At 58.9% G+C, this 26,965-nt stretch overlaps 1 protein-coding gene across 5 annotated transcripts in view; it reads right to left on the minus strand.

The window, feature by feature from the left end:
- NFATC1 (nuclear factor of activated T cells 1) overlaps positions 1–26,965 on the minus strand; it is an 87,676-nt gene that overhangs the window by 58,614 nt on the left and 2,097 nt on the right. For 3 of the 5 annotated variants that reach the window (XM_024984233.2, XM_024984232.2, XM_059880799.1), the window contains exons 2-3: positions 14,633–15,704; positions 4,753–4,912 (exon numbers count right to left, since the gene is read on the minus strand). In XM_024984233.2, the coding sequence (XP_024840001.1) occupies positions 4,753–4,912; positions 14,633–15,704 (1,232 nt within the window). Of the gene's footprint in view, positions 1–4,752; positions 4,913–14,632; positions 15,705–24,015; positions 24,405–26,965 lie in introns of those variants that run through there. The other 2 variants (XM_005223925.5, NM_001166615.2) reach the window with 2 other exon arrangements.

The raw sequence follows: 26,965 nt of genomic DNA on the forward strand, positions 1-26,965 counted from the left end.
GATTTTAATGATCTGGGAAAAAATGACTGGTTCCTGGTGTGTTCCTTCCTTGGTGTCATCTGTCACAGTCTTCAGGGGCAAACTTGAGCCCAGAAGCCGGCCACCCTAAGGAACATGAGGGCCGCTCGGGGCATGAGGCGGGGCCAGGACCCTCCCCCCGGGCAGCCCAGCCTCCCCGCCCCTGCCGTCTGGACTGGGGCCTCCCGTCTGCTCACCTGGCCACACAGGGGCTACACGGGTCATTCACAGGGACAAGGACACAAGTTACAAACTAAAGTGCTGTTCAGGAATTGACAGGCCCCACCGAGTCTCACGTTTCCATGACCTATTAATTATTCACTGAGGCCTGGCTGTCTGTGGGGCTAGATGCTATCCCTTGGGCTATTTTGGTAACTGGGTAAACGAAGCGTCCTCCTCTGATCCCTGGGTCAGAGGTCAGTGGTGACCCCCCAGGTCTCTCCCCAGCCCCATGGGGCAGCTGGAACTGGGGACCTTTCCGGCAGGGCCGTCTGCTCCCAGGACTGGGTCGGGGTGTCAGGGAGGCAGTGCAGAGGGCAGGCAAGACGGACGCCCTGGCCTGGACGTTGGCCGAGAGGCCAGAAGTGGGGAGCACTGTGTGCGTGCGTGTGTCTGAACTGTTGACAGAAAAAAAGGCAAGACTGTAAAGTTCAGGGAAGCCCACAGCCCCCTCCTCGCTGTTTCCATCACAACAAAGGTCACCCAGAACCGGGGCCCTGTTGCCCTGGCTGCGTCGTCACACTGAGCCTGCCGGTGGGCCTCGCTGAGGCCGGACGGAGCCCACCCAGCTCCAGGCCCCGGGGAAGAGGAGCCAGCACCCAAAGGGGCCTCCCAGCTGGTGGCCAGGGGTCCTGCCTGAGGAGCCAGCACCCAAAGGGGCTGCCAGAGCAGCCAGACACGCCCACCAGGGCTGCAGGGGCCTCTGGAGAGTCGGGGCAGTGGACGGTCTGAAACACTCCCCCAAGTCTCTGAGCGACGCTGGCCAAGCCCCACATGCATCTGTGTCCCCAAATGAAAATGGGGGGCAAGGTCCCCTAAACACGAAGTCCTTTCCTAATCTTATAGTCTGATTCTGCCTAGAAAGAAGGTTCTGTTTTTTACCGTGTCTCCTAGATTCAGGGGAGGGGCCGAGGGGGGCAGCTTGCCCCACATCTGGGCACAGAGGGGCCTGCGTCCTGCACATGGTCATGGCCTCTGACTTCGCAACGAGCACGGGGACGCAGATTCAGGCCCGATGAGCTAGGTGTCCTAGGCGGGCAAGAAAGCCCATGTCCAGCCCAAACGTGCGCTGGCCTCCTTCCTGCTCCGCGTGACAGCAGGTCTGACTGACAGCCTGGATGCTCTGGGAAAAAAGCCTGGTTTCCCTCTGACCAGCTGACCGCAGAAGGGCACAGGGGAGCGGCTGGCCCCCCGACGTGTGGATCGGCTTGGCCGAGGCTGCGACGCCCTGGTGGGAGGAGCCGCTGTGTTGGAGGATGTGCTAAAATAACTCAGCGCAGAATAAAACTTTGTGGTTACCTGGCTTTCACAGCAACGAAGAGAGTTTTCTATTTTCATTTGTTTTATAATTATCTGCAGATTCTATTTTTACCCAATTTGTGGTCCACTAACTGAAAAAGAAAACAAACCCTAAAAGCCCCTCTTCCTACCTGCTGCCTCAGCCCTGCACGTAGCTCCTCTTTGCCTCGAGATCAGAGGACTCGCCCTCGCGGGAGAGACACCGGGTGAGGCTGACGTTTCTGTGGGGCCGGCTTTCCTCTCTCTCTCTCTCTCTCTTTCGGCTGCACGGTGCGGGAGGGGCCTCACCGTTTACACCCAGAACCAGCCACCCTCATTCCGCCCACACTGAACTTGAGTCATTTTGGGGTACTCATGCTCGGGTGGGGCTTTCCTGGTGGCTCAGATGGTAAAGAATCCACCTTAAATGCAGGAGACCCGGGTTGGATCCCTGGGTCGGGAAGATCCCCTGAAGAAGGAAATGGCTGCCCACTCTAGTACTCTTGCCTGGAGAATCCCATGGACAGAGGAGGCTGGGCTACAGTCCATAGGGTCACAAAGAGTCGGGCATGACTAAGCGACTAACACTTTCGTGCTTAAGATACTTTAAACGCTGTTTCAAGTTACAGAATTCCTCCAGAACATCTCAGCTCTCTCTACTCTACACTGAGAGGTAATAGCATTTGTGCCCCAGACACCTGCCCAGTGGGGATGGGAGCCTGGGGCCCTGGCCGGGGGTGAGGGGGCACATCCCCAGGACCGTGGAAAGCACACCGAGGATGCAGACACCCTCGCTCAGGGCCACAGCCGCGCACCTGGCGTCTCAGCAGCACCCAGTCCGCACGAGGCTCCCTGCCCTACAGGACAGCACCCCTGGCCGACAGAACCTATGAGGCAGGGGGCATTCGGCTGTTACTTCTCCGTTGCTTTATTTTCATTTCTCTGTACTTAACAGCTATTTCCTCGCCTCTGTAACGTAACGTCTTTTCCATTCAGCGATGCACTTTCTTCCAGTGGAAGCCGAAGCAAGAGGGGCCGTAAACACTATGTTTATGCCACTGGGCTAAATGCAGGCACTGCTGACCTGCCTCCGCCCGGGAGGACCTGAAACGCCATGGCCTGGGCACTGATGGGGCCCCTGCTGTGCTTCTAAGTCAAGCCACCAACCAAGTGGGTACTGATTGGCAACGAGTGTGTGGCTGTGAACATCGCCCCAACATCATCCCGCAGACTCCAGGCCCTGATTGCTGCGTTGGTGGACGGCCACTTGTCCCTGCACCCTCCTGCCCTCGCCAGCTTTATTTTCATTTATCTAAATGGAGTAGAATACAAACAAGGAGTGCCTGCTGTCTCCCCTTCCGGCCTGCACCATTCCCTAAATGACAGGGCTGGGAGCTCGGGTCACAGTGGGGGCGTAGACAGGGGTGGGGGACTTTGAGGCCTGCCGCTCTTGGGGACAAGATGGCAAATGTGTGGCCGGTAGGACTGTCACAGGTCACAGCGCAGGGCCCGGCGGGTCGTGTCACACGTGTGACTGAATGCTGCCGTCCACAAGGACAGCCCACCTGGGAGCTCAGGTTTATCTCCGGGGCTGGAGAACGGTGGCAAGGCGGGTGAGGCCTGAGCACCAGCTCAGCATGCTGGCCTGTAGCCAAGCAAGCTGGCCCCCCCAAGGTGTGTGCAGGGGAGTGGTGCCCAGAGCCCACCCCACTCCCAGCCTCCTCCACCACGCTGCCCTGGCCCTGACATCCTGTGGCAGGTGCCTGCTCCTCCATTCCCAGCTGACAAGTGGCGAGTCCCAGCCAGCGCCCCAATGTCGGACCCAGGGCCCAGCTCCGAGCCCAGTGGGGTGGGCAGGCCAGAGAACACGCATCTTAAAGGGGCACGGCGAGGATGACCCTGCAGGTCAGGGACCACATTTTGGGAGCCACTGCCTCCAAGGGTCCCAGGCTTCAGAGAGGAAAGCAGAGTCTTTAGAATCAGCCTCTGAAAACTCCAATCCGGAGCGGAACCCGTGCAGACAGACCTAGCTTGGGACGAATCTGAACGTGGCCCAAGGTGACCTCTACTGATGGCTGCTGAGGCTCTACTGATGGCTGCTCGGGGACAGGGACCGTGACCACATCTGGGGAGCAGCCCTGGGAGGCGGGAATGTGGGCAGGGAAGGGACGCCTGGGGGCTGGGGGATGGTTCTGAGCAGGGGGCGGGCAGAGGGGCTCTGTACCCGCGGGGCTGGGGGCAGGCAGAGGGCCCTCAGATTGGGTTCTGACTCTCCCCAGGGCAGAAGGCCTCCGCCTGTCCTCACGCAGGGTGCAAGGTGCCCAGCATGTGGTCTGGCTGTGCAGCGCCCGTGGCAGGAATCAGGGACGAAGGGCCACACAGCCGGACGAGAGACAGAGGGGGATTCTGAGCAGAAGCTTCTCCGCGGCTCGACCAGCCCCGGACGTTCATTCTTACAGATTGTTACAGAAAGGTCCTGGAAAATGGAGCACTCTTATTTCAAAGCTATTTTTATTCTCTTTAAGATCTTCCTACTCCAGAACACCTTGAAGTGACAGAGCACCAGGGTCAAGTCTGTTAAGAGCCTAGTCTAGGTGGCAGCCCCAGCCCACGCTGCCCACTGGCCACAGAGCACCTCCTTGGGCATGCTGTCTCTCCTTGGCTTCTGTCGCCCGTCCTTTCTGAGTCAGGCATGCTCAGGGACCCACGGGGGTACGGGGCAGCGTCCCTCTGGACAAAGCAGCTGCCTGGCTGTGCCCAGGTCCCTGTAGCCCCCACCAGGAGTCACAAGCAAAAGCTAGAGCCATTTGCCCTCCTTGGTGAAAAAACACTTGCCAGTAACACCATCCAGGGGGTCCTCCTAGCTCCCCCAGGCCCAGGCTGGTCACCCCAACACCACTGTCCATGGAGCCCTCCCAATGCTCCCAGGCCTACAGTGGTCACCCCACGGTCTCCGGGGTATCGCCTGCCCCCTGCCCCCGCAGCAGCTCGCTGAAGAGAAGCCTCCTCCCCACATTACAGCCATACAGGAGCTGCAGGCAGTGCACCCTCAATCTGCCTGTCTGTACCGAGCAGACTGGGACTCAACTGGGCATAAAATATTCAGCTAAACTGGCTGAGAGGTGAAGATTTTTTTAAGAACACAGAAAGAGCTGTTGGCTGTCGCCACAGAGTGGCCTCTGGGCTGAACTGGCACCTCCCTGAGCAGGGCCAGGCCTGGTTGGAGTGGAGAGGTACCTGCACGCTGGGGTGGCCCCCGGCTGATGCCTTCACGGCCCCGCGGCTGCCCTCCGTCTCGTAGTGGGCACGGTGGTGGGACTTGGGCTGCACCTCGATCCTCAGCTCGTAGGGTCCTGAGTGTGACGGCAGCTGCCAGTCAAGAGCCGGCAGGGACGGGCTGAAATGGACACACAGAGCGTTAGAGGCATGGACGGCTCCCCGCGCCCACGGACCCGGCCTGAGACAGACAGGCGGCGTGTCCTTCCGGCTGGGTCTGAAACTCCCATCGGTGAGGTCATTGTCCTCACATGAGCAGCAGTTAAAGCTGCAGAGCCTATGGCCAGCTAATTGTGACGGACACCCAGACCTTCTCAGCTCTTCACGACGAGGTTCCTGAACACAATGCAAACCTCTTCCACATTTGACCCTAAATATTTTCCTTCCTTCATGAAAGGCTTAAAAATTATTTAACCTCCCCAATAAGGTAGATCTTTTAAAAATCACAGCTCTATCAGCCTGACCTGAGAAGTGGGCAGGCTGGTTCCCATTTCCTCTGCCCACAAACCAGCTGTGAGCACACCTGACAAATGGGGGGCGCCTGATAAGGCAATGGGTTTGCAGCAACCTCGCCATGTCCATGATCCACAGCAGCCAAGACCCGCAGAACCAAGGGAGCAGCAGGCAGGTTTGCGAGAGGAGCAGGGAGAGATCGGACCACAGAACCTCTGGTCCCCCGGGGCAGTGGTACCAGGCCCACATGAGGAGACCATGTCTCCATTCAGAACATGCAGTGTACTAATCTGTTCCCTTATACATACTGTCCATCTAGGTGAAAAGACTGTCCTTTGCTGTGAACAGAAGAGAAACATGAAAAACAGGTAGAAGTTAGGTTCATCTGACTCCCAGGAAATCAAAACAGAAAGAGACTGAGAGACAGACAGAGAAGTGGAGGAGGACCGAAAGGTCCACTCCTCACCATCCAGAGGGCAAGGCCCCAGAGCCGCTCGGCACTTGAGTACGGCCAAACACAGGCTTGGGGAATAACTTGTTCCTGAGTCACTGACAGAGCCAGCAACACGGCTGCATGCAGTTTAAAGTTAGAATGGCTCACAAAATAAATACTGTCACACACAGACAATTAAAATTATTGTTTGAGGTTGGAAATTTTCAGCATGAATCTGGCAGCTCCACAAAACTGTAAATGTACCTCTGATTCAGGGAAGAGGCCTCAGCCTGGAAGAAACATTCTGAGATGTGCCTGCTGCGCCATCCTAACCCCTCGCGGCTCTGGCGCCAAAGCACCTTCCTCGGGTACCCCCGACCCGGAGCGGAGCCCCCGCACGACCCCGAGCGCCTGGAGGTTCTCTTGTGCCTCAGCCCTGCCTGCTGAGCATGATGGATGACATCAAACTCATCTCCAGCCTGATCTGATTTCTTAAAAGATCACACTCGATGCAACGAAGAAAATGGTTAAATTCACATCTGACACCCAGCTGACCCAGCTGACCCGTGCAAACAGGAGCTGTCTTACGTTCTCCACACACACAGACGCGTGTGTCTTACGATCAACCAGACAGACTGCCTCCACAATTGGGTGCGCGTCTCTAAGTATTTCCGTATAAAAGGGATGCTGTTGTGTTCAGTAGTCAAGTCGTGTCTGGCTCTGAGACCCCATGGACTGCAGCACGCCAGGCCTCCCTATCCCTCACCATCTCCCAGATTTTGCCCAAGTTCACGTGCACTGAATCAGTGATGCCATCCAACCACCTCATCCTCTTTAAAAAAAGCCAGAGTATCACATCTATTTTATTTTGTTGATATATCCCTTTTATATGTTTTTGCCTTTTTATACAGATATAAAAGGGCTTCCCAGGTGGCTCAGATGGTAAAGAATCTACCTGTGATGCAGGAGACCTGGGCTCCGTCCCTGGATCAGGAAGATCCCCTGGAGAAGGGCATGGCAACCCACTCCGGTATTCTTGCCTGGAGAATTCCATGGGCAGAGGAGCCTGGCGGGCTACAATCCATGGGGTCACAAGAGTCAGACAAGATTGAGTGACTAAACCACCACCACTATAGACACCGAAGAGGTGAACATCCAGTGTGAGACCCTGGCAGCCTTGCTGGTCATGTCCCTGGCACAGACCCACAGCCTCCATCACAGAGCACGAACCCTCGGGGCTCCTGATGCCTCCTGGGGGTCTGGCCCCTGCACGGGGCCTGCTGGCTGTAATCTGGGCCAAGCCTCATAGGGAAGGGCAATCGAGGTAGCATCTTCTTGCAACACTAACGGGCACCCCAGAGGTGGTGACATACACATGAACACCTGAACCCCCAGGGGTAACATCCACCAAAGTGTCCGGGCTTCCAAGTGTCCCCTGACATCTGACACGCATCTGCCTACAGGCAACGAGGGACTCCAGGCCCAGGACTGGGACCTGCCAAGCCCCTCCAGCTGAGCGCGGGGGAAACGATGGTTCATGTACCTGAGCAGACCGGGAGGCGTGGAGCCGGACTCCGACGGCCTCGGGGAAACCACGGGTCAGGGGGTCTGAACACTCACTGGGTGACACCAAGGGATTATTTAAACCACACATTAGTGTCTAGTGTGATGTCGACTGGTGCCACAATTCGTGTCTAAACCTGACCCCGTCTCTGGAAGATGCACACTGAACATCACTGGAAAGGTCACGCAAGGTGGGCGTGGGTGGGGGCAGGCAGGTGGACTGCGAGTTCCTCCGTCTGTTAGGGGTGGGTGTGGGCACCGTGACGAGTCTCCGACGCTGCACAGGGTTGTTTTTCTGTGACACAAACTGAAAGAGCAAATCTAAGAAACACACCCTCGAGTTTCCACGGTGATCTTCCAGGCCGGAACCAGCAGGCACTCAAGTTCCTTTTGGTTTACTGACATTAAAAAATATGCCACAGGGAACACTGTTAGCTGTAAAGCCCCCAAGCCACCCTCCTTTCCACCTTCCTGCTCTCACCCCATGAGCTCGGTGACTATTCCCTCGTCCAGCTTCACCTGAGCCTGGGCCCCCCGAACCTCCTCCCACAAAGGCCATGTCTACTCACGACTGAGAACAGCTCCCACTGAACGGCTGCCCACGTGCCCCACGCCAGGAGCCACGGACGAGCCTCAGGGAGCCCTGTGCTGTGAAGTTCTCCTTCCTGTAGACACCTGGGGTTGGTGGGGGGGAGCTGCTATTCCAAGCAGATGATTTGGGTACAGTCCTTTCAGTGTTGAATTTTTGAGAGCTAAAGCCCATAATGGACCTATCACTTAGAAGAAAACTGCAAAGGTTTTAGAACTCAGCTGTTTCTAAAAGAGCTGAAGATACAAACTCTGAACTTGGCAGGGTTCAAATCTACCCGAAGGAGACCAGACCTAGAGGGGAAGGCCGTCACCCCAAGCTTGAAAGAAACGCGTTTTCCCAGGGTCGCAGCCAAGGGAAGGGCTGCTTGACTTACTTGCTTTGATTTGACTTTTTCCCTTTAATTTTAAAAAAGGTCATGGGCTCAGTTCCCAGCTATTTAATGAAGCAGAGTCTTTGGGCTCCCAGAGCGCTCTGGGCCGAGGCCGGGCCGGGACCACACACCTCGCCGAAGGCCAACCCACCCCCCGCCCCCGGCAGAGTCCAGGCAAGAAAGCTGCTCCCACAGAGAGGTCACCTTCCTGGAGGGCTGCTGGGCAAGGCTGATCTCTCCGTGGTGACCCTCACTGGTTCTCGGGGCCCTCAGGGAGGCGCTTGGGGTCAACCACGGGAAGGCCCGAGTCTAGAGCTGGCCGGGCTCTTCTGATGGGCCTGGAAGGGATGCAACAGGGGCCGTTCAGACAGGAGCTCTCACCTGGGTCTCAGGACACTGTGAGCTGTCACCCCCGACTGTCGGGACGGCCTCCTCTGCACTGAGGGGACTTAGGGACAGGACAGGCCGAGGGGGCTGGCGGCCTGGAGGAGGCTGGAGAAGTGCTTTTACCGGGGTATCAGTGGGTGGATGGGGGGCGAGGGGCAGAGCTGGGCAGTAACGTACAGGGGGGCCAATGACCCACGTATCCCCTGCCTGTCCTCGGGGTGCCACACACAGAGCACCCTGACCCTGAGATTCTGCGGCCAGCCACCTGTCCTAAGGCCCAAGCTCCCCCAGGAGGCTCTGCCCAGGTCACACTGGCCCGGACCCCTCCTGAGTGCCAGCTCGGTCCCCAGAGTCCCCGACATGTCCCTGTGCCCGTGGGAGGGGGGCTCAGATGAGGTTGAGCCCCTAGGGGGTGCTGGCGGGCGGAGGCCACCTGCTCGTCCTCCGCACAGCCTGAGCAGGGCCGATCACCTCAATGGGCCATGGAAACGGCGTGGCCGGAGTGACAAGCACTGGGGCAGGGCGCAGCACTAACCAGCGCTTCCGTGCGCCTGTGGCGGGGTGGGGTGCCTGCACTCAGCCCGCTAACCGACCTGGACTCAAAGCCTCTGGGCGGTTACTTTCTTCACCAAAAACCAGCTCGAGGCTGGGTGTGAAGCCCCAGCTTCCAGGAGGTTATTTTAGAAGCATCTATTCAAAAAGCAAACCCCATCACGACACATACATTTTTGCTTATGAACCCAAGGAACAGTTGTCAGCGAAGGCCCGTTAATGTCCACAGAGGGCCTCATCTTAAATGTGACTAAGTTTCACCCTCCGCAGGATGGGCCCCGTGTCTCCCTGGCTGCCTAACCCAGGTGCACTGCAGGTGCCTGAGGCCCCGAGTCCCCCGCACTCTCTTCAGAGGAAAACCTCTGGACAGAAAGAGTTCTGTTTTCTCTGTGGTCACTGGTGCTTGCTGTCACTGGACACTTCCTCCCGGTCAGGTTCCTACCAGTTTGGGAAACTCAAGACTGGAGACCCCCGAGTGCAGCCCAGCCCCACACGCATGCCATGGCCAGCTGGGTCAGAGCAAGAACAGGCCGGGAGCTGTCCAGTCTCAAAAGCAAAACTCTTTGAGCACTTGGATTATCCACAAAATCAACCAGCACGGATCTCAAGGCTCGACTTGAAAATCAGTGTATAAAGCCACAAAGACTCAAACTGATCCTCTCCAGGAATGCAGAAGTCCTTGAGATCCTCGTTCTCCTTTTCACAGCTAATAATACCAGACATTCATAGGATAACATCCAATAAAGCAATCGGGGGCTTCCCTGGTGGTCCAGTGATACAGAATCCACTGTGCAACGCAGGAGACATAAGTTCGATCCCTGGTCCAAGAAGATCCCACGTGCCATGGAGCAGTTAAGCCCGCGCACCACAACTACTGTGCCTGTGCGCCTGGAGCCTTGCTCTGCATCGAGAGAAGCCAGTACAAGAAGCCCGAGAGCCCAACCAGACAGGAGACCCCGCTCGCCGCAACTAGAGAAAGCCCGCGCACAGGAACAAAAGCCCAGCACGGCCAAAACACAAAATAAATAAATCTTTGAAAAAAAAAAAGAGCAGTCAGGCCCACATCCTCCACCTGCATCTCGAGGAAAGACCGAAAGGTGCAGAGAAGCCTCTGCCGCAAACCTGCAGATCTCAGCTGAACCCTCAAGGCTACGCCTTCCCGCCGGAAGTCAGCGCTTAGGCCGCTGTGTCCAGGGTCCACGGTGGACTCTGAGGAGCCAGGAGAGCCTGCTCCATGGGGAGCTGGGCACTAGGCCTCTGAGACTATCTACTCCTGCAGCGAGCAAGCATGATCTGCAGAAATCACAGCCCAGGCCCGACTCTGGACACCGAGTTCACCTGCAGACGCCTTTGCACAGCTGAGGCCACAGTTAGCCTCTGGGCTCCTGAGGCCTCAGTCTGCCGGCCTCCCACCTCCCCGAGCAGCCACCAACACCCTGCAAGCAGGACATGGACTTTGTAGAGAGATCCCAGCCCTCGACACCGCCAGAGCCCCCCACCTAGCAGGCAAATGCATCACGACTCCTGGGAGCAGGGCCCAGCCAGGGGGCTGCCACTCATGGCCTGAGTCCAGCTCTACCTGTTACCAGTGGGGCCTGAACAGTGGCCCGGGCACTGGGCCCTGGTCCTGTAAGCACTGGGGGGGACGTACGGAGACCACTCCACTCACTGGTTTCTTTCTAAAGCTTACTGTCAGCGGCTTCCTTTTATTGGAAGGGTGTAAATTTTTTTTTGTCCCTGCCTCACGTGGGATCTTAGTTCCTGGACCAGGGATTGAACCTGCGGCCCCTGCAGTGGACATGCCAAGTCTTAACCACAAGACCACCAGGGGTGTCCCTGCTGAGCTTCCTTTTGTGACCTCCAGATGACGAGCTCCTCGGCCAGGTCAGAAAAGGGAAAATAACCCAGAAGCGATGTGTCCAAGACCTCGGGTGGGCTGGCCCGATGCAAACTACCCGAGTGCAGACGGCTGGGGCCAGGGCAGTCATTCCAGTGGTATGATGTGTGGTCAGATTTGTTACCAGCATACAGTTTTATTTAATCTTTTTCCAAATTAGGGTAAACTCTGAAATATTCATATAACTTAAAGATGCAGTCAATCAATTGAAGCTTCATCAGGCTTCTGGGAGCTAAGACCTGGGCACAGCACGAAGGTCACACATATCATTAAAGTCATCAATTGTACCCAAAACCTAGAAGAAACTGTGTCTGAAACACATTGACTGGGAAGCGCAGCCCCTTGGGTCGCTGAACCCAGAACAAGCAGTGGGGTCATCACATGCCCGCACCCCTCAGAAAGTTGACCCCACAGCGGGGGCTCTCCTGGGCCCAGTGGTTATGACTCCGCACTTCCACAGCTAGGGGCGCAGGGCTGGTCTGGGAACTAAGACGCCCCAAGCCTCAGGACGTGGCTAACAAAGAAATAAGTCAGTAATGCTCAGACCACAAAGCAAAGTTTCGTCTGCAGTGATTTAATTCAACGCTGCTGCTGTCAGAAACGGCATGTCTCAAAACACTCTGCCTTCCCAGACCAGCTCCTTCCAGTCCTTTCCTCACATAACCCTGCCCCTTGAAGGCACATCCAGAGATTCTGCCGGGCACAGAGACAGCACTGAGACGTCAGAAGTCAGGCCTCTCCACAAGCCCATTCCAAAGGAAGAACAAGCTCCCTGAACGCATGCAGGCCCTGGGTAAGGACGACACCCTTGCCAGGGCAGGAGTTCCAGTACATTTTCTTGAACCGACACAGGCTTACGCTTGAGCATCTCCGGGACAATGACAGCCCCTTGAAGCCACCAGCGGGAGTCAATCCACAGCCATCTCTGCCCTCTCTACCACGGTCAGGGGCAGCGTCGCTGTCAGCGCCGTGGGAGGACCTGCTTATTCTCATCCAAGGACAGGCGCGGGGAGTCCTCCCTGGAGAGGCCCCCCCGTGGCCTGGCTAAAGCCATTGGACAGACAGCCTTCAGATGGGTCACTTGTGACTCCTCTGCGTCTCTCAAGCTTCAGGAGCAGAGCACCGTTCTCTGAGGCTCTACATCAAAACTCTTCTTTAAAAGCTACGAACTTCTGTCCAACAACTCTGTTGATTCCACAAACACAACCCCTTCTGTGGCAGGAACTGGGAATCATCTTTGACCCCGTGAGACTGTCGGAAGGTTCCACGCAGAACAGAGGGCCGCGTGTGCTGCGAGCGGTGATCCCATGGACTCCACATTCCTCGGGAAGAGACCCACGCCGCACACGTCTCATTAAAAAGTTCCTCTCGCTGGCAGGATAGTCGTGGATGTGCCCAGAAGGGCTGCCTGCTCCCACGGGGGTGGCGATGGATCTGTCCTGATAAACTGCCCATCCCAGACCTCGGAGCCTGTCAGCACCGGGCGCCCAGCCGTGCAGCCCGAGACCCACTGACACCTGATGCCAGCCCCCTCCCTCCACCGGTCCCCAGGCACGTGCGGCAGCGTCCAAGGGCAGGAAGTGTGGTCACCACCCCCCAGGGCAACGGCCTGACCTCTCCCTTCTCCAGCTGGCCCCTGGCACCCGTGGACAGGATCACAAGGAAAACACTGCCAGGGACCAGGAAACACATTTTGATGTGGAACCAAAACAGTGGGAAAAGCTGACTTCAAGCCCGGGAGGAAGTGTGGGGCTTGTTGGCGTGAGCTCACAGGAGGCTGGGGGACCCCACCCGAGGGGGCCTGGACCGGGAGATAGAGCGGGGCACTCAGCCCGCGGAGCAGCCCCCTGAGCAGAAATGGGGCAGCCCTGGTGCTTTCCATCACTGACAACCCCCAGAACCACGCATGTTCCCATGGGCACCCTAGCACTGGGGCTCGAGAAAGCCGCCCCGTCCACCTGGGGTCACAGGCTGAGCTGCTCCCCACAGAGGCTCCAGGGTGGAGTCCTAACCCCAGGACGGCAGCAGACCCCCGCACCTGCAGGCTCAGTCTTTACAGGGGCCGTCAAGTTAGGGTGAGCCCCCAAAGCGGTCGCATCCAATGACGGCAGAAGGAGCCAAACGGCTGACCCGTGGGCTCCAAGCCCCAGACTGTGAGGAAGGAACGTCTGCTGTTTAAACCACCCCGTCAGTGGGGCTGGGTCCTAGCGGCTCCTGGAGATACGGGCTCATGGTCTCCTTGCAAGCCCTTAGGACCTTCAAGCCAACGTCACCATGCGAGTTCACTGAAGCCTCGTTCTAAACTGGAGAAGGGTGCTTTGATGTATTCTTTCTTTATATAATTATAAAACTTTTATAATAATTATAAAGAGAGAGTGAATAAAAATTCTTACATTTTAAAATGCCTCCAAATGTATTTTTTTAAACTCTCACATTCATGAATGAAATCCACGTTCCGGGATACATCTGTTTTGACAGTAACTTTGGAAACGCCAGCTTTTTGAACTCTATGTGCATGCACCCTGAAGCCTGTCAAGACCCGTCACGGCCCCCTTGCCCCCTGGCTCTCGACCGCTACCCATGCCGGCGGAAAGGAAGCGTTCAGCTTTAGAAACTCACATTGCTTTTTTGCCACAAGCTTCTGTAAAGGTTTGGCACCAAGAACTAAACTGTCCACTTACAGCTCTAACTACATCTTTAGTTTAGAAAAAAGGACGGTTCTGAAGAGAACACAGAAAGCTCTGTAACAAATAACACCCTGATTCACTCTCCTCAAGGTCTGGACAGGACAGCTGGAAGCCACGGGGCCAACACGCAGTCCTGCCTCCAGAAGCAAACAGGAGCAGCAACGAGCCTCGAACACTGAATCCACAGGCAGAAGCCTCTTCCTGGGAGGCAGCCACAGCCCTTGGCAGAGCACGGGCCTCCAGGGAGGGCCTGTGCGCATGGCCGACACCTGACCAGAGTCCCGGGGCAGAAAGCACTCTGCTAGGGGTCATTAGTGGTCCACCTGCTGGGAAAGCTGTTTAGTTAAAAATAAAAGCCCCGGGCTGAGTGAGGGGACCCAATGGAGCAGAAGCAGCAGCCCCAACACCGTTAAAAAGAAAAATCAACAGCCCAAGATGCAACTAGCAGCTCGGAGGAGCTGGGGCTCCTGCCAGGCGGCGGTCTCTGGGGAGGGGCACCGAGTCGCTCCCAAGCCGGCACGGCTGGTGCGGGCGCGCGGGCTGCTCCGGGGAATTGTGAGCAGGGCCCCATCTGCGCCGACTGTGCAGTGACAGCAATTAGGTGTGAGCAGGGGAGGCGAAAACAGAGACAGGAGCTGCGCCTGGCTTTACAGGGAGCAAAATAAAAACCCAGCCCACGTGTTAGTAAGCCCCAAGACGGCAGACAATGTGCCCGAAGGTCCCCCCAGCGCTGGAGAACACAGCCTCGTCTGGGCACCGGTCTAAGAAGGACAGAACGCGTGAAGATGAGCTCTCTGGCCCTCAGCCAACGTGACCAGGTCCTGAGAAAGGGAGATTGGACACAGACGCAGGCTGGAGAAGGCAGAGGGATGCCGGGAGGCTGCAGCCCCGTCCGCGCGCCGCTCACCTGGTGTAGGACGCGGGGGACCGCGGCCGGGCCCACGGGTACGGGTGCTGCGGCACCGACAGGTACTGGTCGCAGAAAGCGCCCTTGCGGATGTGCTGGAAGGCCGCGAACTCCTCGGGCTGGAAGTCAGGCGTGGGCGGCGTGGTCCCCAGGTCCTCGCCCGCCGGCTCCACCTTGAGCGCCACCGCGGGCGAGTGGTCCAGCGTGGTCTTGCGGGCCTTGACCGGGACGCCGTCACCCAGGTCCAGGCTGCTGTCGGTGCTCAGGGCGTTGATGGCGGCCACGATGGCCGAGCTGGTGTACTGTGTGGTGTTGCCCAGCCAGGTGTCGTCGGTGACGCTGACCCGCGGCGAGCCCTGCGGGGACGGCGTGGGCGAGGGGTGCGGGGAGCAGGACAGCTGCCGGCCGTTGAGCCCGTACTTGCGCTTGTTGCACGGGGACGAGGGCCTGGACGTGCGGGCCCCCAGCCAGCTCTCCTCGGTGACGCTGGTGCGGGGGGAGGTGGAGGGCGAGTGCCGTGGGGACCCGAGCAGGCCGCAGGCCCCCAGGCCACGGGCGAAGCCCTCCTCGGGGTCTGTGGTCTTGGGGGACACGCAGGGGGACTGCCAGGGGGACGTCTGCGGAGACGCGTATGGGTACGAGAAGCTGGACTCGTAGGACGAGGCCTCAGAGTTGCAGCTTCGGGAGGACAGGCTGCTGGCGGGGCTCAGGCAGGAGGGGTCACGGTAGGCCTCCAGGCTGGGCAGGTTCAGCGTGGCCGTGGATGGGGACCGCTTGGGGAGGACGTCCTCCACGTCCACCTCATGCAGGAACTGGCTGCTGTTGTGGTGCAGCCCAAGGTAGGAGGTGATCTCGATGCGCGGGCTCTCCAGGGCCGGTGCCCCGTTGGGCCGGATGCCGCCGGATGACAGGAAGTAGCCTGAGGGCCCGCTGTCCACTGTCCCGCCATAGCCCACGGCGGAGACGCCCGCGGCCGAGCTCTGCAGGTCGTGGCATGGAGCAGGCAGCGAGGGGTGAGCCGCAGAGAGGGGCAGGCCCGCACCCAGGCCGGGGGCGGCGTAGCCATAGTGCTCTGGAGGGAAGAGGGAGATGGTGAGGGCCTGGACTGGGGGTGTGGGGCCCCCCACCTCCGACCCCGACCCCACAGGCCACTGAGATGGGCCCCCCACCCCCGACCCCGTAGGCCACTGAGATGACCCCGCTGCTCACCCGCCCTGGCCTTGCCCTCAGGGCCCCCGCCCCTCTGGCCCTCCTCTCTCCACTCCAGCCGTGGCCTCACACTCGGTCACACGCCCAATGGGGCTTCCGTCTGCCCACACTCCTTCCTCAAGAGCCGCACGCGGGGCCCCTTTTTTCTGCTTCTACTCAAACACTGCCTCCCCCAACCACCCTATCCCAATCCCAACCCCCCAGCCCGACACGCATGTCACCCTCCCCCACTTTATCTCCCCCACATAACGTTGATCATCCCTCATATCTTCCACCAGAGGAAACCACGGGTTTCAGGATGGGGGTGTCAGAGCCATCCCAGTGCGCTCTGTGGTCCACTCCTGTTTCCAGGCCAAATGGTGCTGATTTGTTCAATGAACAGATGGACAGGGTTTAGACCCAGGGTGTCAGACCCTGGGACCGGGACGTTTAAGGACGTTGTAACAGACTGATCACCAGAGACAAAGCACTGAGATGAGCACACAGACTCCGGGGCCTCTCACGCAACCTCTGACAGTGACTCGGGGCCCAGGAATCCTTTCAAAAGAAAGAGAAGCAGAGGGTATCGATGTACAGCCATAATTTGGCTCTTTTTAATTATAACCTCAGTAAAATATGTATAAAAAATCATTACTAGTGTAATTAGTCATTTTTAGCAGCAAACCACACGCCTGGATTTCCGATTTGAACAGACGGTTCATAACTGCTGGTTCCTCATGACCGCAGCCTGGAGCCGAGTCTCCCAAGGTCTCTGAATAATGGAGCCACTTGAGGAAACCCTACACCACCTCCCCGGCCCAGCACACCGGCCCCAGAGACGCTTCATCCAGCCTCCAGGCTTCTGAACCTGCCTGGACAGACCCTAGAGCTCGGGGGCCTTGAAGTGCAGGCTCAAACACCACGGATTTACCAACAACAACGGGTCTAGCTTCCCAAATCGGGGGAGATCTATTTCCATTCTCACTTATTTCAAAAGAAGCCTGCGACCACCCTCTGGTAACCCAGGCCCTTACCATCCCTGCTAGTGAGGAGCTCCGGCTTTTACACTCTGAAATACCGTCCCATAAAACACTGTTCTCAGCTGCCCCTCAACAGGGCAGGCCGGGAGAGCACGCAGGCCTGCCCCGCCCCCGGGTCTCGCAGGCAGCCTATCTTTCGGGGAGAAGGCGTCCAGATGCTCAGAGTCGCTGCTGGAATCTAAACAGCCCCGGAGCGAGGCTGAGAGGGACGAGAGCGGGAAACTGCAGCTGAGGGAATTGAAGCTCCAGGGGGCGGGGGGAGGAGGTGGGGGGGGGGTGGGTAAGCGGATCTGCAGACACCCCCCCACCCCACCCCGCCAGCCCTGTCGTCCCCACCCCCACCCGCCCCATGCTCCTGAGGGGGATGGAGGGACCCTCCTGGGGCTGCCAGGCGAAGCTGCCCTCAACGTCCTCACACCAACACCCGCAGTCTCACCGACACTTCAACACAAAAACCATGGTGAGAATCAGATTACCATCTTTGTAAAAATCTCCAGGAAGTTAACAACCCTGCAAAGGCACATCCAGAAGAGACGGTCAAGACTTCTGAGAAGCAGCTGGCCCGGGGGCTGCAGGTCAGGCCGCTGAGGCCCTGGAAGACCCACCCACCTGGGAAGACCCACCTGCAGGGAGCCCTCAGGACAGGTGTGGACACACCCACCTCAGCCTGGGCCGCGGAGGCCCTGGACACAGAGGGGCCTGGGCAGCAGGTAGGGGCCCCTCCCACAGGAGGCCCCGGGGCCCCTTCGAGGGTCTGACCCTCAGGGCAAAACTGACTGGACAGCGGCGTCAGCCAGAATCCTTGTTACTACGGGAGCCTAAGCACGTCTCTGTGCTTCTTCCCAAAGGCGTCCAGCAGACGCACCAGGCAGGACCAAGGGCCCCTTCTGGCCACCGCGAGGTGCACACCCCGTGGACGTCCCAGCCTCGTGCACAGACCTCCAATTTGGAAGGTCCCCTTCACCATGGCCCAACTCTCCAGACCATTCTGACCAGAGCTGCTCGTTCAGAAAACAAACAACTGTTCCCAGCGCTGGCGAGGCTTCAGGTAAGAAGTCAGACATCAACCAGTCCAATCAAAAGCAGGCCGGCCAACCAGGCTGGAGTGTCGAGCAGTACCACCTGGACAGTGAGATGTGATGAGGACCGTGATCAACGTGCAGAATGTTAACAAATCGTGTTAATTTGTTAACACGCAGGGATTTCTCAACACGTGGCTGTGCCATGTTCGGTGTGTCCCCAGACCACGGGTGAGTCACGAAGGCGCCTCGGAGGTCATCGAGGACCGGCTTCCTCCCAGGCGGGTCCTCTCGACCGCCGGCGCAGCACCTGGCTCCATCTCAGGGGGTGGGGTCGCCCACCCTGGCCCCTGCCCCCCGCCCACACACGGGCCCCTCTGCCAGCATGGTGGTCACACGGTGCCTGGAAGCAGAGGGACAGGCCAGCCTGGCCCAGCACTGTGGGGGCCCCTCCCCGGGGGCAGCAGCTGCTAGGCAAACGTGCTCCAGCGCCTCCATGACGTCCGTCCTGGAGGCGGCCCTGTCCGGGTGGCCAGGACACCACGCAGGCTACCAGGTGGGCGTGGCCCCCAGGCCTGGCTGCCCCAGGAGGAGTGACCGTGGCCCAGACCAGACCCCTCGCTCTGGGGCCACCGTGGCTCACAGCGCTCTTGTCCGTGTGCAGCACACAGACTGCAGCACTCAGCGAAGAAGGGACTTCGTTTTAAAGAATGAAGCCAACTCCAGGAGGGGAGCCCAAGCAGGAGGCTGACGGGCAGGGCACACAGAGCGCAAACCAGGCGCCACGGGCTGGCAGGCCACTTCCAGCTCCCAGAGCCCGCGGGGCCTTGACGGGGTCCAGGGAACAGATCCCATGCTTCCCGCTCAGCCAAACAGTATGACAGAAATCTGTCCTTTATTTTAGGACTTACGGCTGATCCGACCCCTGAACTACCATTTGTTGGCAGGAAGGTAATTTCAAGAATTCGAAGAAAAATCCTACAGTTAGCAGAGCGAGTCCTGGCCCCACGACCACCTGCCCGCAGGACTCCGCCACGGCCCGTGGTCCTAGGGGGACTGGAGCAAGGGTCAGACCCCTAGAGGCTCCAAGGAGGGCCACTGTTTAACCCAGGTCTGTAGAGAACCATGGATCAATGAGGAAAAGAAAGGCATGAGGCTTTTAGAACACAAACAAGACCCCCTATGCACAAGTTTTCCTTAATTAAATAAATTATGAAGCGAAACTCCTAAGTGCCTAAACTTTGTTCTGAGCTCAGCCGGAGCCTGGGACGAAGACCTCCCTTGCAGGACGAAACGCCCACAGGTTGCTGCCAGCCGCCTGGGCCTGCCCGCCCTGGGGGGCATCTCCCCGCTCCCCCTGCCCCACTCCCACCCAATTTGGGCTTATTTCCCACCTGAACTGTATTCAAATCTGAGTTATTTAACTATTCAAAGGGATTACATTTACATGGGGTGGAAATATTTTCAGCGAATTTCTTAAAATCCTGAGATGCCCAGGCTGATTCACGTCACGTCAGGCAGCACCAAAGGGCTAAGCACCCACGATATGCACTTTCTGCCGCTGCCTCCAGAGCCTGGCCGCCCGCCAAGGAGGGTCATTAACTCACAGCACAGGAGTCTAGGCGAATACCAGGGAGAGCCTATTCAAGAAGCCTTAACGTAACGGACATTCATAAAACCGTGCCTCATCTCTGAAGACAGATGCGGCCTCGCCTCCAGGGCAGACCCCGTCCTCCTGGTGGACACAGAGCTGGATGCCAGTGTGAAGCCAGGGGACAATGCATAGCTCCTGGCCCGTCCAGAGCCCACAGCGAGCTCCACCCACAGCACGTCCCAGACCAGCGTGGGGAGGAGTGTTTCCTCTCATTCTGGAAAACCACTCATTCCAGAACCACTCAGTCGTGCTAGGTCTGAACAACCGGTACTCTGCCTGCAGTGCAGGAGACCCTGGTTCAATCCCTGGGTCGGGAACATCCCCTGGAGAGAGAACAGCAACCCATGCCAGTATTCTTGCCCGGAGAATCCCATGGACAGAGGAGCCTGGCCAGCTTCTGTCCCCGGGGTCGCAGAGTCAGACACGTTTGAGCAACTAACACTTCACTGAACGATCAACAAAAAAGTTGCCGGGTGTACCTCCACTATGGCCAACTGCGTCCCCGCAGGCTCCTGACCGCTCGGACCCTCCCTGCCAGTGAGGTCAGGACCCCTCGCCCTTCCTGGGGAGCAGCAGGCACGCGGACGCACTGCCGGCCGCGCTCGCCCACACCCACCGTGGCTGCATCGTCACAGCACCTCACCCCCTTGTCGGTCACAGACCCTGAGAGGCAACACGACACGCGACTTTTGTTTTTCATTTTAAGGAACATCCCCTTCAGCATTTGCTGGGGTTGAACCACAGGACACGAAGCTAGAAATAGAACTGGAAGCAGCCTGGCAGCCAGGCCAGGCCTCCCGACGCCTTGCCAGGCCTCCTGTCCCGGGTGGCGGGCGCGGCCCCACAGGGCTAGATTATAGCTTCGCAGGTAGTGGAGACAAACAAAGCAAAACAAAGCCACTCCTCGCCAGGACCTTTCTGTGGGGAGCCGCTGACTGAGCAGGGGCGGCCAGGCTCCCGGGTGACGGACAGACACAGCTTTGAGGGCCAGTCCGCCACCTGCAAGGCAGACGTTTCCAGAGGCAGAGCAGCCGGCCGTCTCAGCCTCCCGAGGCCCACGGCTCCGAAGCCCAGCCTCGCCCCTCAGGTCTTTCCCCTCCAGGCCCCTCGTCTAAGGGGCCAAGACATCCCCAGGCCGACTCGCCCCGGCTGCTTCCTTCGACAAACTCCACGGGAAGAGTAAAACATCCTCCGGACAAAGACCCCGCTGGTGGAGTGTCTCTGGAAGTCTGAGCAAACTGAGGGCGTGGGCCTGCCCGCTGGAGGCGCAAGTGTGGCCCTCGGCCTGCGTGGCCCCGGGTTGGCCGGCACGCTGGGTTCTGGGCCCGAGGCCCGGAGGGCCGCGAGCGAACAGAACACGTGGGCCTCTGGGGTCTCCAGGCCACCACCATCACTGAGAGGGCACTTTGAATAAAAACTCCAAGTCTTCCTTTTCTCAGGAAACGTCCCCTTTCACGCAAGAATCTTGGGCCCCCAACCGGCACGGTGAGGGACCCGCCCCCAGGCCGCCAGGAGGCCCCGCCCATTTCCTCCTGCGTTGCCAGGGTGACAGCCCCAGCTGGGCGGCCAAAATAACTTAGAAAACAGGAGCCCGGGGCGGGAAGCAGGGCCACGCCCGCCCGGCCCACAGCAGAGCAGCTATTTCCTGAGACCCAGAGGGAAGTTGCAGCAGGAAGCCCCCCCAGGAGGGAAGCCCCCAGCCATCCTCCTTCCCCAGAGGGGCCAGGGCAGCCCCTGTTGGGCAAACAACACCCTGCCCAGACCAGGGCGGGTTATTTTTAAAACTCTGCTTGCTTTCTTTCTTCCAACAAATGGTGACTGACTATCTGCACCTGCCAAGCTCTCTGCACATAAGGAACCCCAGCACCCAGGCCTCCTCGAACGCGGGGGTGTCACGCACTCTAGAGCAAGAGGTGGCGTGAGCGACAGGTGACAGGTGAGAATATGCCACTCTCACTCAGAATGGTGAGGGTGAGGGGCCCTGTGGTCAGGCAAGGCCGAATCCTTTTGAGAAAGTGCCCATTCTGGGCTGAGTATAATCGCCTCCCAAGCTCTGTCACCTCGCTTCACAATCAACTTCAGAGTTGGTCAGTCATTCACTTATTTCTGTCCAAGTTCATCCCTGAAATAATGTGAAGTCATTTCTGTCACCCATTAAGAGCTGAAGAATTTAATATAACAATGTAACCATTAACTTAATAATTACAATGTAATGTTAGTAATTAATAAGAACAAGAAGAATGTACTTTATTCATAGCTTCCGAAACTTAGAAGCAACCAAGATGTCCTTCGGTAAGTGAATGGATAAACTGTGATCCATCCAGACAAAAGATGTTATTCAGCACTAGAGCCATCAAGTCAGGAAGAGGCCTGGAGGAGACGCAAGTTGAGTGTCACTTGAGTGAAAGGAGCCAATCTGAAAAGGCTGCATCCTCTGCGTCCAGCGTCCCAACTGCAGGACGCTCTGGAAAAACTAGGGACACAGTGACCAGGTCAGTGGTCGGGGACCGAGGAGGCAGGGATGAACAGGGGCGGGGCAGTGAAAGCGCTCTGAATGACCCCACTATGGTGGACATGTGTCGTTACACATTCATCCAAACCCACAGGATTAAACACCCAGAGGGAACATTATGTAAACTACAGACTTTGGACGATGATGTGTCCATGTAGGTTCATTGACTGTAACAACCGTCCCATCTAGGGGAGATGTCAATGGTTGGGGGGCTGTGCCTGTGGGTGCAGGGGGTACACAGGAAATCGCGATACCTTCCTCTCAATTCTGCTGTAAACCTAAAACCTGCTCTAAGATAGTCGTAATAAAAAGTGTGAGTGTCTCTCACATAGATAGATAAAAAGGGATGCTTTCTTCTAATGCCATGACAAAGTGAAGGCACCACCTCGTCTCTGCCCAGAGCTCCCTCCAGCTGCCTGACGTCCCTCCACCAAGGCCCGGTATCCCAGAGGCCTTCCTGCAGGAGGCTTTCCTGGGACTGTGGTTCCTGGAGGCTGGGGTGGGTGGGGGTATACACTTGGCAACGATGCTGAAGGAACACCTTGAGAATTTTGCTCAGTTTGCTGTCACGGGAGCAGACATGCACAGAGACCGAGGGGGCTGTGAGGCCTTCCCCCCACTCCAGGGGACTCCCAAGCACAGGCCTCTGCTCTGACCAGGCCTGCCTTCTGGGGCGGCAGAGCCTGAAGACACCGGATGTGCGTGGCACTCCGTCCTCACCCGGCTTTCACACCCTGGAGTGGTCAGGGGAGCAGTTCACACATCAGGCCTCTCGTCAGATACATCTGCTAAGAAGACTGGAAAGGGGGCTGGATACCAAGGGAGAAAGTATGCTAGTGGAAACAGCCCAGACAGCCCAGCCAGGACCTGCGTCCAGACAGCCAAACCCAAGCGAGTACAGAAGGCCTGTGGGGCCCATTTCTCCACCTCGAGCCTCACATCTGTTCAGAAAACTGCCACGCTCTCCCACCCTCGCCTGCCTTGGCTCCCACCCACCCAAAGGCCTGGGGACCCACAGCCCAGAAGAGGAAAAGGGAGGCCATCCAGGGAGGACTGATTCAGGCCACATTGGCCTGGTTGGAACATTTGTTTTTTAAAAAAACGAGCAGGACGCTGCAGTTTTAAAAGAGGGGTGGTGAATGATACGGAAAATATTATACAGTCATTGCAGAGCTGGGTACCCAACGGTGCCAAGCTGCTGGGCTCAGCTTCACCACTTCCCCGCCACGTGGGCAGGGCCAGAGAGAGTGTCCTGCAGACAAACAAGAAAGGAGGCTGACAGGGGACACAAGAGACAGGTGGGGGGCCAGGCTGCAGGGAGGGGCTCCGGGCGCCCTCCACTTGGGGCGGCCTCCAGCTCAGGCCCAGTCTTCCTGCAAAACTGGGTGACTGCTCAACGTCTCATTCCTATTGGAGAGCACGCACCCAGTCCCGGGGGCTGGAGGGTTCCTGCATCAGCTGCTTGTTTAAGTAGAACCTTTATTTTTGACAGAGAAGAGAAAATGAAAGAAAGAAAAGGCCGGGGAACTCGGTGGTCGCGGGGCCTGAAGGCTGGTTCCCCTGGGACTTTTCCTGGTGGGGCGGGAGGTTTTAGCGCTGAGGGCACAAGGAGCCTGGAGGGCAGACGTAGGGGCTCCTGGCCCCCGCCCCGCGGGACGTCCACGTCCGGGGCCTGGCGCCCTGTCCCCTGGCAGGAGCAGTACCCACCGCGCCCTAAAGAGGAGGCCCCTCCAGCGGGACGGCGCCCGGAGCCTAGCCCATTTGGCAAGGCGACCCTACGACCCCAGAGGGCCTCCCCCGCCGCCCCGCTCGCCCCTCAGCTTGGACCTGTTTTCTGCCCGGGCGCCGCGGAGGGTGGGACGGAGGCCGGGGGGGCGCCCCGGGCAGAGGGGCGGGAGCCGGGCGCGCCTCCAGACCGGCCCCTCCCGACCCGGATCCGCCGCCCGCCCCGCGCCCGGCCGCGCACCCACCTGCGGGGGCCGCGACGGCGCCCTCGTCGCTCTGGTTAAACTCGAAGAGGAAGTCAAAGTCGAACTCCTGGTCCTCCTCCAGCCCCGTCATGTTGGGTCGGGGGTCAGAGGGCCAGGGCCGGAGTCGGGGTTCGAGGTCAGGGGTCCAGGGTGGGGGTCGGGGCTCGGGTTCCGAGTCCTAGGTCAGGGGTCCGAGGTCAGGGTCGGGATCAGATTCAGGGTCCGGGGTCTCATGGGGTCTGGGGTCGAGGCGGGGTCGGGCTCCTGGTCGGGGTCTAGTGTCGGGGTCCCGGGCCGGGCTCCGTGATCGGGCGCGGGCCGCGGGCACCTGTGGTCGCGCCGCCGGGACTCGGCTGCGCCCGGGCTCGGCCGCGCGTCCTCGGTAACGTGACTCCCGCGCCCCTCCCCCCCGGCCCTCCCCCGCCGCGCCCCTCCCCCCGCTGTTTCCGGGTTTACATAAACAAGCGGCTCGCCGGCCGCCGGCTTCCGAGTTTTAAATAAACTCTCCCCGCGAGCCGGAGCGCACGCCTTTCACTGGTGTCCCGGCTCCCCGCTCCCCCACCCGCGCCCGGGGGCCCCCCCAGGGAAGCTCTCGGGGTCGGCCCCCCAGCGCGAGGGAGATCCCCGGGTGCCTCCCGGATCTGCGCTCGCGGGGTGCACTGGTGCCAGAGGGGCACACGGGGTCTCCGGCCACCTCCGTCCGCCCCGCGGCCCTAGAACCCCTGCGGCGGGAGTCGGGTGGACAGAAGCTGGGGGTGCGGACGGGACCTGGCGGTGTACCCCCGCCAGCCCGCAACCTCGCTCGGGGAGGCGGGCGCAGCGAGCGGCATCGGCGGCTCCACCGGGGAGGGGGCTGGAGGGAGGGGCGCAGAGCCCGGGACGCGCGGCCCTGACCACAGCGGCTCCGCTGAGCGGCCGAAGGGACCTCCAGGCTGCCGCCGGCCCCTGGGTCGGGGAGCCCCCACCTCCGTCCTGCTGGAGCCCCGCAGGCCGGGCCGGCTCAGAACCCCCTGGATGGCAGGGCCGGCTTTCAGAGGAGCAGCTTCTTCCCCCAACCCGCACGCACGATACTGCGCTCCGGCCCGGGCAGCTTAGATCTCCACCCCGCCCCCCCAGCCCCACCCTGAGAGTCAGGAGGTGGGAGGTCGTGGGGACGCCCGGGCGGCGGCGCAGCCTTCCAGCGCGGCCTGCTACGGGCAGGCTGATGCCCAACTAGCTACCTTTCCTTTTTGTGACCCCGCTCACTTTAGTCCCTCAAATTACTGAAACACGCGTGCAAACGCCTGTGGGCCCACGAGTAGCCTGCCAACCATCCCTGAATAACCCCAGAGCTCCCCCAGGCCGAGCGAGAAGAGGGGGAGCCCGCGGGGGTGACACCCAAGGCCGGGGCGCAGAGCAGCGTGTGCGCACAAAGTCCGTGTAGAGCTAGGCCCTCCTGAGACCAGCCCGCCCCCGGCCCAACTGGACTTTCTCCCAGCCGTTCTACTTCCCCAGGGTCTTGGCGCCCCGTGAAAGCAACATCTGGAAAAGCCCGAGAAAGGTGGTCAGGAAGGCGGGGGGGGGGGGGTGGGGGGTGGGGCGGAGGAGAGGCAGAGGATCGCCCACGGGGGAAGGAGGCGGTGCTCAATGGTCCGTTTCTGCGACTCTGCTGCTAATCCAGCCTGTCGCGTCCTCCCCTCTCCTGCAGGCCCTCGGCCCCTGGGGACCAATTTTTCCGGAAGCAGAGAACCTGGGAGTCACCCGACACCCCCCAAACCTCTTCTCTCTCAGGACCTTTTCAAACGGCTGGTTTTCTCTCGTGATAAACTATAGTTCACTTTGGCCTGATTTAGTTTCTAATAATAGTCCCAACTTTGAGATGTATGTTGGAGGGCTGTTTTGTTTTAGTTTGCTTTTTTTGCTGACCTTCAGGCAAATGGAAGTTCTGTTTTCCGTTCAGAAGCCACAGCATTTCATTTCTCTCTCTTTTTTTTTTTTAAGTTCAGCCACTTTATCACCCTCGCCAAAAACTTACACACAAACCTAACAGCCTCTACCCACTGTTTACACCAAAACGTCTCTCTGGACTGTTTTGTCCTGGAGAAAGTGGGTTTATCCTTCCCGGTGGACCCGAGTCCCCCAGGGTCAGGACTCAGGTCTGCTTTGTCCCAAGGAGAAGCTGACCCCCCACCAAGGTCGCCCGAGAGGGGGCCGTTTTCTAACTGGTCCCCCACCAGCACCCTCAGTGCCTTGCGTCTTGTAAATGGTTTGGAGCTATTTGCCAATTCAGCAGACACTCCTGTCTTGATGGAAATGTTTAGCTTGGCGCTTCCTCCCAGCGGCGGCGGGTGTGCTTGGGGCCCAGGCCTCCAGCCCTGCGAGCGATGCGGCCACGGGGCCTTTCTAATCTGGATTAGGAGACGACGCGGAGCGAGGCGGGAGAACAGGGCGGGCTTTGTTCAGTCCTGGAGCGCCCCAGGCATTCCGTGTGGAGCAACTTCTGAATGGGTGGTGGGCGTACCTACAAGGCCCGCATTTCTCTGCCTTCCCCACGCGGAAAAACAAGCACAGGGCCTTCCCGAACAACAGGCCTAATGAGCTTTGACCAGATGCTCATTAAACTGGAGGGGAAGGCTGGGGATTCCCTCAGATTCTCAGATGGGCAACCAAAGCCCAGTCTGGCCTGCGGGGAAGGCCAGATCCTTCCGCCAGCCCTGAGCAAGGCAGGCGTGGACCTGCAGACGGGCTCTTGCCTCTCACACCCCGCTCCTGTCTGTATGAAGGATTAGATCATGCTTTCTGGTTGGCCTAATTCTGCAGTCCTGATACATGCACCGATATTTGTTTAGTCGAAGGGTATCACCGCGCCTGGCTAGCTGTCTCAGCACTGGCGCCTTAGAATGTATTCTCTTACGTAGGAAACAGGACAAATAATCACCCCCTCATAGATGTCTTTTCTTCTTGTAAGAGA

This window comes from Bos taurus, chromosome 24, assembly GCF_002263795.3.
Source record: "Bos taurus isolate L1 Dominette 01449 registration number 42190680 breed Hereford chromosome 24, ARS-UCD2.0, whole genome shotgun sequence".
NCBI lineage: Eukaryota > Metazoa > Chordata > Mammalia > Artiodactyla > Bovidae > Bos > Bos taurus.